This window comes from Buceros rhinoceros, unplaced genomic scaffold (assembly GCF_000710305.1).
Source record: "Buceros rhinoceros silvestris isolate BGI_N320 unplaced genomic scaffold, ASM71030v1 scaffold4709, whole genome shotgun sequence".
NCBI classification, from domain to species: Eukaryota; Metazoa; Chordata; class Aves; order Bucerotiformes; family Bucerotidae; genus Buceros; species Buceros rhinoceros.
In genome coordinates, this window is record NW_010431988.1 from 59,541 (window position 1) to 69,876 (window position 10,336).

Consider the following 10,336-nt stretch of genomic DNA (forward strand, 5'->3'; position numbering starts at 1 on the left):
CAGGAATCAGCAGTGCAACAGACTTAGCAACAAGGGTTCATTTTTATTAGAACTATTTTTATCTAAAACTGCTTTGGGAACAATTAATGTCTTCAGATGAAGATAAAATACAAACTAAATATGGACTTGCGTAAGTAATTAGTGTTTTTAGTATAATTTTAGAAAATAGGTACATACATATTTATAGTCTGTAAATTATGGATTCCCTAAAAATGTGAAGGTTTTTTTCTTCTTTGCAGAGGAATCTGCTTGAACATCACTTTAATGATTACTACTGGTAGATGGAATTTTGATATCCATTTGGTAGTGATTTACACCAGTGTTTTCTAGGCTGCCAACAAGCAAATCCAGAAGGCAGGCAGCCAAAATTCCAGAAGAGACAACTGTCTTTTATTTTATAGCTTATACGTTTTGAGCTTAATATGATTTTCCACTAACAAGTTCTGTACCTTCTCCAAAGTGCTAAAACTGGTGTGCAGAATTGCAGAGTAACACAGCCTCTTAAAGGCAAGCTAATATTAAACTCATGCTAAATTGTAGAAGTTATACCATTTACTTAGGGGGGGAAAAGAGAGTATGGTTAAAAGAACTACACACAATTTATTGCAGACACTTGTTTCAATGGTCACATTTTTAGGCTTGACTATATATGAAACAACAATATATCAGCTAAGTGTCATTTTCCACTTGATACAGGATCAGCAAATATGTAAGAGACAAGAAAAAGATTGCTGTAACACTTGAGCACAAAGTATGCACTGTTTATACCCTGCACTTGAAAAACAGGATGAAAATCATATCTAATCTTTTCAGAAAGGAATCAAAACCAAGCTGCATTTGTAGGAGCAAAAAGGGCACAGAAACAGGGTTTTGACACTTCTCAAGCATAATTACTGGAAGTGGGCATGCATTAGCATGAGGTCCAAATCTTGTGCTAAATATGATGACCGGATGGTTTCTAATGATTTCCAATGCTAATAGTTTTTCATTTGCAACAGCAATATTAGTGAAGAAAAAGCTACTCATCCATGAGCCAAGAACTCTACACATGGAATGAGGACCTAGCTCCCTCTTCATACCCATCAGACTGAAAGATCAGTCACAGTTTTGCTGTGTAAAGCATTTATTCATGCACCAATCACCTCTGTCTGGACAGCACGTGCTCACTGTTCCTCAGAGCAATAGCTGCCACTTGACCTGAAACTAAAATCAGATTTGCTGAACTGTTGACTATACAGAAAAGGTAGTTGCGTGCCACGTGTGCCTCCTGAAACTATCACTGCACAGAACTGAACACCACGAAGAACCTATTAGAAACCACTTTACAGGTTAAGACGACATGTAAGTCAAAACCGAACAGGCTGTAGGTAGCGTAATGTTATCAGGTGGAGAATAGTACACATTTAGCTAAGATTCCATGTTCAGATATGAACCAGCAATGACTCTTCTTTGTTTTCCTCTTCCTGTCACAGGCTTTTGTCTGACTATTAAACTTACCACCATCTCCTTTCTTAGTAATGTTTGTCTATCCTGATGAATTCCTCAACTATGTCTCATTTCATACTCCACAGCAGTACAAAGAACAAATGCCAGCTTTAACACGACCACTTCTGCATAGCAACACAGATCCTCTTGCATGACAGTACAGCACAGGTGTAGCTTTAGAAACAGGATCTTATTCAAAAACAGGCTACGAGCCCACAGGCTGCAAATCTTGACATGCATGACCGAGGAAACAACAAAACCACTGCACACGTGATGTTGATCCCACAAGGTCACTCAGTATAACCACACTGTATGCTTTTCCTCCACAAGTTATGTCCTGTACAATACATACCTCTGAATATGTACATCCAACTTGTAACTGAATCCCAGGCAACAATTACACCCTTCCCTATAGCCCAGTTTTAACACATGTGAGACAAAAGACTTCTACACTGAAGAGAAACCAGTTATCCTAGATGTATTTTCTGTGGATTTTATTGATCTGATACAATATACAAGCATACACAGCAGTACAGGCATGTGTATGTGTCTGGGTATAAATACATACACAAAATGCCATATGTATGATACATACAATAAACAAGGCCGGATTATCTGGTCTTGCAAAGATAAGCTCAGCTCAGGACCAAAGACCAGGGTGGAGGCATACAAGTCCTTCAGAACTGTAGCTCTATCTGTTCCTGCAGCTGCCTGGAGACCAGGACAGCTTCTGTAGCAGGATAGAAAGACAAAAGATATCTATTTTAGATCTAGTAATAGAGAACATGTTGCTTTTATCTTACCACTGGTTATTCTGTTTTTCAAGGGTGATCTGTCATTATTTAGGTGACTACGACTCACTGGCTTTACACCAGGAGATGAATGAACGGCGCACAGAAACTGCTAAGGGGGATGCCACAGCACAAACATGCCTAATAAAGCCTGCTGGGAAGCCATGGCAGATGACAAAACTGTATGAGGTCCAAGAGGCTGTTAGGACCAGGGTCTGAGATGTGGGAAGTCTGAGCAAACACTCAATAAGAGCTCAGTAGGGATCCTTGTTTTATTCTTTGCTCACCCCCAATCCTCTTGCATTTACACGTCCCTCTTCTAATACCACCACGGAAGCAGTTAGAACCCACCAGCATGCTAATAAAGTTTTTCCACAGCAAAGAATTACTACAATTTATTTGATATTGACAGATACTATCAAAAAACCAGTAAAATTGGTTGGTTGTTATTGGGCACCTGGCTGTGCAATTTACATAGGAAACCACAGCTGCTGTGAGCTGAAAGAGGAGAAACCTCATGGTCTAACAGTGTATTCTGGGAAGAATAAGATGGATAGTGACCAAGTTTGTGGCTATTTTACATTTTGACTTTTTCAGCTCACAAAAACAGAAAGAATACTGGTGATATAGCTGCGGTAGGCATATTTTCCTTGATAATAACAAAACACATTTAAAAACAAATTTTTTACCATAAACTATTGTCAGTTAATTACCTAGACCTGAATTTCTTCCTCTGCTGCGAGATCATGGCTTGGGTCAATAAGACATGTTCCTATCATTTTCCCTTCAGACATTACTGGAGAAGCAGTAGGCGACTGCATGGTAAGTAACGAGAGAGAAGGAGAAAAACTGGGAGTCATGGTTGATGGAGGGTATCCAAGGTCATGGATAGGGGAAGAATGAAGGTATTTTTTAAATGCTCGCCCTGATATAATATTTGGTATTTGTGGTGGCACTGTCCTTACGCCAGGCTGAGCTACTGATGTTATCAAGGGAGGAGGGAAAACAAGAGATTTCTTCTCCTTAGGGAAGCTGTGAATGTGTACATTTTCATCCTTCAGTTCTGCAATATCATTAAACATTGAGGCAAGAGGTTGAAATCTGGGTTCCCAGCTGACCACATAATCCCAGTTATAACCACCTCTCAGATCCTCATCAGAGGCGCCAAGAGTTGCAAGCGAATCATACCCAGAGTCCTGTCTATCTGACATCAAGGCACGTTCCCTTGTGAGGTCTGTCATTATGTCTTCTATTCCAATTTTCTTAAGTGTTTGAGACACCATTTTATGGGCATAGGCTGTGTCATAGGCTTCCTCTTTGCCTTTACTTTTGATGGCCTGCATGCTCTCCATGCTTCGCATGGTAGCCATGACATCTGTTTCTCCAGATTGACAGGAGAGCTGATCAGAGTCTCTTGGGATCCCTGAATCTGGCACCCTTGAGCTGTGCTCACTCAGGACCGAGCCAGTGCTTTTTCTGCAAGGATGTTCATTGATCCTTTTGATTTCCTCATCCTCTGCAGTTTCTCTTTTGGCAGAACCGTGGCCACTGGAGTCTGAATGCCTGCAGCGGATGCCATCACCCTTCCCCTCCCTGATTCCTGCTCCGCTCAGCCATTCTGCTATGGCACCCATGGGAAGCATACTGCTCTCAGTACTTTGGATTTTCTGGCAGTCCTTATCTTCACTGGCTGAATTCACACCAGTAGCTGAGGAGGATACTGCTTCTTTTTTCACACAAGAGTTCATCACATCTTTCCATTTGTGTCTCAAAATAAGTGCAATAAAACTGACTGCAAGCAGTAGAAACACCATCGAGGAGACTGAGATGCTAATGGTCATTCTGTATGCTGACACCACGGGATAACTTTCAGGAGAACTGGAAACATTTACCAAAACAGTACATATTGTGAACTTTGACTCAGTTTTGGGGCTATGAGCTCTTACCAACAATTTCAGGGTGTCATCATTCCTTTTGCTCCCATTTTTCTTTTTGTGAACAGTCTGAGTCAAATAAATACTACCACTGGTTTGATTAATGGAAAAGAATGGAGAGCTTTTTAGCAGGGAGTAATGAACAACTCCGTCCTGTCCACCATCGCTGTCTGATGCTGTCACTCTGCCAAGCAATTGGCCTGCTTCGTTCTTCTCTGGGAGACTGAAGAAATACTGATCTTCTGTAAACACTGGGTTGAATTCATCCCTCCCCTCAATATCTACCTGAACTGTAACGGTAGCCAGTGAGTCACCTTTGTCTTTTGCTTGTATTATGAGACAGTATCTATCCTGACTTTCATAGTCAAACATTTGTTTTGTATGAACATCACCCGTCAAAGGATCAATGAAAAACACGTCATGGTCTCTAGGAGCTTCACGATGAGCCAAACATGAAGACTGGATGGAGTAGGTAAGGTGTCCATAGGAGCCTTTATCAAAATCCAGTGCATTAATAGTGCACACGAAAGAAAAGGTAGGCAGATTTTCACTGACAACACAGCTAAGGGTGGGAAAGAGAAACAGTGGGGCATAATCGTTGTCATCTAGAATGTTAACAAGAACAACAGAAAAAGCCACATTTTTTGCATTAGCTCCTCCATCTGTGGCTTGGATGACCAAAGTGAATTTCATGGTATCTTCATAATCCAGTGTTTGCATCAAATCCACTGATCCTGTTTTCGCATCCAAGCGAAAATGTCCCCTGTCATTCCCAGAGACGATAGTATAAGTGATTTCTGCGTTAGTGCCCACATCACAGTCATTTGCTGAAACTTCAGTGACATGACTACCTACAGGGATGCTTTCTTTGACATGAACGTGGTACTCCGGGCTGCTAAATACTGGAGGATTATCATTAACATCCAGCACAGTTATTAGCACAGTAGCAGTGGAATTCAAGGGCGGCATTCCACGATCAGAGGCAAGGAGGACCAAACGGTGAAAAGAAGCTGTTTCCCTGTCAAGAACATTGGTCAAAATAAGACTGCCAACAAGTCTGTAGGTTGTTTCTGACTCTGTAATGCTTGTTTCCACAGAGAATAAATTCCCAGCATTGCCATCAATAATAGAGTATTCAACATACGTGTTTTCAGGTGTCCAATCACAGTCAATGGCTGAAAATGTGAGAAGACTTTCTCCAACTGAAGCATCCTCGCTGACACTGAGATTGTACAGATCCCTTGTGAACTGGGGGGCATAGTTATTTACATCTTCTATATGCACCTCTACGGAGGCAAGTGCACTCAGACTTGGACTGCCACCATCCACGGCTTCTATCAGGAGCCGAAGAAGGGAAATCTTTTCCGGCTGTGTCACTGGCCCAGTAGTGAACACTGAACCTGAAAGTAAAACAGAGTTAACAAAAGCCCACACTTCACACTCACTAAAGCAAGTAAATGTGATTCCAAAAGCTGAATCTAATCAGTCATAATTAAAAATGTCTCAACTGTAATGGCTCCACACCCCAAATTAACTCTCTTGCATGCAGAATAGAGGGTCAACAGTTCAATGTTCGGATGGAGATTAGTGACGAGTGGTGTCCCTCAGGGGTCTGTACTGGAACAAGTGCTATTCAATATCTTCATCAGTGACATAGTGGGATCAAGTGCACTCACAGAATTTGCAGATGCCACCAAGGTGTGTGGTGCAGCTGACACGCCTGAGGGATGGGATGACATCCAGAGGGACCTGGACAAGCTAGAGAAGCGGACCCTTGTGAACCTCATAAGGTTCAACAAGGCCAAGTGCAAGGTCCTCCTCCTGGGTCAGGACAACCCCTGTATCAACACAGGCCAGGGGATGATGGGAGAGCAAGCCCTGTGGAGAAGGACTTGGGGGTACCGGTGGATGAAAAACTGGACATGAGCTGACAATGTGCGCTCACAGCCCAGAAAGCCAACCTAGGCTGCTTTAAAAGAAGGGTGGCCAGCAGGTCATGGGAGGTGATTCTGCCCCCTCACTCCTCTCTGGTGAGACCCCAACCTGGAGCACTGCATCCAGCTCCGGAGTCCTCAGCACAGGAAAGACATGGAGCTGTTAGAGTGGCTCCAGAGGAGGGACACGAAAATGGTCAAAGGGCTAGAACACTTCTCCTGTGAAGAAAGGCTGAGAGAGTTGGAGTTGTCCAGCTTGGAGAAGAGAAGGCTCTGGGGAGACCTTATTGCAGCCTTTCATTATTTAAAGGGGGCTCATAAGAGAGACGAGGACAGACATTTTAGCAGGGCCTGTTGTGATAGAACAGAAGGTAGTGGCTTTAAACTAAGAGAGGCAATTCAGAGCAGATATAAGGCAGAAATTTTTTACACTGAGGGTGATGAAACACTGGCACAGGTTGCCCAGAGAGGTGGTAGATGCCCCATCTTTGAAAACATTCCAGCTCAGGTTGGATGGGGCTCTGGGCAACCTGATCTAGTTGGAGATGTCCCTGCTCACTGCAGCGGGGGTTGGTCTAGATGACCTTTAAAGGTTCCTTCCAACCCAAACCATTCTATAATTCTAAGAAATCATAGCTAATGCTGCAAAGCCAAGGCCTAACCACAATGACGCAGTATCAAATACACATACTGCATTTAGACCCGCAAAAATTTCTCTTCCTAGTAACAGGCTGTACATGCATACTGCATGTTTTGCCTTTTGGCAAAACAAAGCTAAGGAAATACAGGTTCCTTATGACTATGCTGTGCGAGTTCATTAGTGAAGGTTGCTAGTTCTCCTCTTTTGCTTGCATTCCAGTAACAGCATCATGGGCTTGTTTGTTATTTGGATAGGTTTGTCAGTAACTTATGTAAACACGTTTCATTCAGATTGGTTATCTAAATATAGGGGTTGGACTAGACGATCTTGAAAGCTCCCTTCCAACCCAAACCATTCAACAACTCTATGTTGATAAGGCATTTACTTGTACTTCAGTCTCCACAGTGTATAGCTAAGCACCACAGAGACAACACTGTGAGACAATTTTCTGATCACAGTTGAAAACAGCCACTAGCCAAACAAAGACAGGTTGGTGAACATAGAATAACAAATGGTCAGACAAGAAAACAGCTTTAACCAGGTGAGACATTTGTATTTTCAGTGTCTGAGTTACCATCACTGGACAAACATTGCATTAAAAAAATTCTTCTCATGTAAACACCTGGGAACAGCAAACAAGCAGTAAGAACTTGGTCACTGAACAAGAGTTGCACATAATTTTTGCAGTATCTAATAATCTCTGAAGCTGATATTCTCAAAAATCTTATATGTAAATGGATACAAAGAGACATGGTTTTCCCCCTCCCAGGGTGTTATAATACTAGGCCAGAAAATTTAAATTGGTAAATCTCCCATTGAAGACAATTATGTACTTTGGAGAGAATGTTCTCAATTTAGAAGATTTTTTAATTCCATTTAGGACTGCAGGATGACAATCTTCTCTCTAAAGAAGCAATCTTCATAACATACTGCCCAAGCTGTAGAGAAACTCCATTATGACAGGTTTAACTTATACTGAAAAACAATAAATGTAAACTTCAATTGCAGCTTAAATTGAGCTGAAGTGTTATGAATCAATGCAAAAAATACACCAAGTTTTATATCAAATCACATCGGAGAAACAGCACCTGACTAGCTCCCTCCTGCATGGTTCAGGGACAAACTCGTAATTGAGTTTGAGGTGCTTGGTTCTTCAGCAGTAATGGCAAATTTAGCCAAAACAAATGGTGGACTTCGGCCACCAAAGATTTACAGAACTCAAGAAAACACTGACAACAGGTACAGAAGTGAAATAGGACCCTTCACATCACACTGAAAAAGCTGGAATAATAAACCGTGCTTACAGACTCACCATTCTTGTGATCAATGGAAAATCCCTCAGAGGAAGAGAGGATTTTGTAGGAAATCATTCCATTACGCTCTGAATCCCTATCCACAGCAGAGACTGTCAGAACAGTGGCATCCATAGAAATGAGCTCTGGCAAGCTCACCTGACATATAAAGCAAAATTACAGTTTTGATAGAGCTGAATAAAGGATTCTGAACATTAAAAAAATATATTTTCCTTCGTTTAATCTTATAGAAAAAAACCACATTCCCAGCTTCGGAAAAACTTCCAGCTACCCATTTTCTCCTGAGACAAAACTACAAAGAGTTGAGATATTGCAAACAATGCATACCATACCAAAAATTTCAGTGAACTTTAAACAGTAGTAAAATCCATCTAGTTCTGGTTCATTATGACAACGAGTTCAGAGAATCTCTGAATCTCTTCTTCCAGTAGCACACTAATTGAAAGAAAAACTACAATGGACCGCAACTGAAACTGGCTTTTCTCCCTGCTTTCAGAAACACCTTGATTTTCACACATGGAATACAGTCTGCAGTCCCTGTCTGGAGTATATGATTGACCATTAAAAAAACCCAACAGGTGTATCCTGAAAATTCCAGCATCAAAGCACTTAATCATCACTGGGTTATTCCTTCCTTTTTTCTTCATATAATGTAGGAAACCAAGAAAGTCCTCTCCCTTCTTAAGATCTTCCATTATTTGGTCCAGATATCATGCTTTCACGACCAAAGTTTTCCTCCACTTTATAAATCCAGTTTCAAATGAACCCTACAATACAGCAGCTACCTTTGTGGGAATTTCAAGTGTTAAGTTAAATAATTGGAACAGACAGGTTATATGCCTATGTCATATATACGAAACTACATATTAAAAGTGTAAATATGAAAACACTTGAAAGGCAAAAGAAAAGGGTAAAAATTACAGGATGATAAACAGGGAATTATTCATATCTTTGACCAAAAAGAAGTGTATCTTACTGTCCAAGCGACACATCAAAAATCAGGATTGTGGAGAGAGAAGCTCAGCTGTTTACATCAGCAGTCAATAGAATTATGCTGCTTTGCATCAGTTAATAACCTGCCTGTAACGTCTGCTCTGATCTACAAAAAAATTCTTAGCACTTGCGCAAGCAAATACTTGCCTAAACTATTCTCTAAAATCAGACACATATGAGGGTTGACAAAAACTTAAGGAAAGGTCTAATGATCACTTGAGCATTGCTGAAGCACATCCAGAGAAAGGCAAAGAAGCTGGTGAAGGGTTTAGAGCACGAGTCTTTTAAGGAGCAGCTGAGAGAACTGGGGTTGTTTAGTCTGGAGAAAAGGAGGGTGAGGAGAGACTTTATTACTTTCTACAACTGCATGAGAGGAGGTTGTAGTGAGGTGGGGGTCAGCCTGTTCTCCCAACAAGCGACAGAACAAAAGGAAATGGCCTCAAGTTGTGCCAGGGGAGATTTAGGTTGGATACTAGGAAAATTTTCTTCACCAAAAGGGTTCTAAAGCATTGGAACAGGCTGCCCAGGGAAGTAGTGAAGTCACCATCCCTGGAGGTATTTAAAAGACATATAGGAGTGGTGCTGTGGGACATGGTTTAGTGGTGACTTGGTGGTGCTAAGTAAATGGTTGGACTTGATGACCTTGAAGGTCTCTTCCAACCAAAACCATTCTATAATTCTATGGTTAATAGTGCCTTTTTTTTCCCCCCAGAATTTAGTTTTTAAGTGGGCAATTTACAGAAGATGCATACAGCCTGTCCTATAGTTATCTGGGCTCCAGGGCAAGGAGGGGGGCTGTTCCTCACCTCGTCTGGGCATGAAAGGAGGTTTTGCCATCTTTGTTATGGAGTGCTCAAGTAGTGTGGAAAGGGGTACTGGCCGCTGTAACTGGAGTTACAAAAAGCAGCCCTGGCTCCAATTCTGTGTCCACCCCTGGAGCCAAGCCGTGTCAATCAACGCCTCTTTGAATAACACTATCACATGGTTTCTTCGGTGCACATTTTTGGTTCAGAAAGAGAGATCTCCTGAAGTAGTCACCTCAGCAACAAGAATCTTATCTTCTCTGCACTGGAACAGTAAAGATCTTCTGAGCAGCAGGTAGGATTTTTGCTCTGCTGATTACTGGCAGGGGTGGAAAGAATAGGCACCGGGAGGCAGAAAAACCTGGAAGTCCCCCCAGCTCTGCACTGAGAGTAACCGGTGGTGAGGGGAGATAAAAAGGGTCAAAGTGCAGAGAACAAACGTA

At 41.8% G+C, this 10,336-nt stretch overlaps 1 protein-coding gene across 1 annotated transcript in view; it reads right to left on the reverse strand.

Moving 5' to 3' along the window:
• Positions 1-2,989: 2,989 nt before the first annotated feature.
• Positions 2,990-10,336, reverse strand: part of DCHS2 (dachsous cadherin-related 2) — a gene marked incomplete at its 5' end in the record, with an annotated part of 32,536 nt that continues 25,189 nt past the window's right edge. Inside the window, 2 exons of the mRNA XM_010143595.1 lie at positions 2,990-5,610; positions 8,097-8,235. Of these exons, the coding sequence (XP_010141897.1) occupies positions 2,990-5,610; positions 8,097-8,235 (2,760 nt within the window). The remainder of the gene's footprint in view (positions 5,611-8,096; positions 8,236-10,336) is intronic.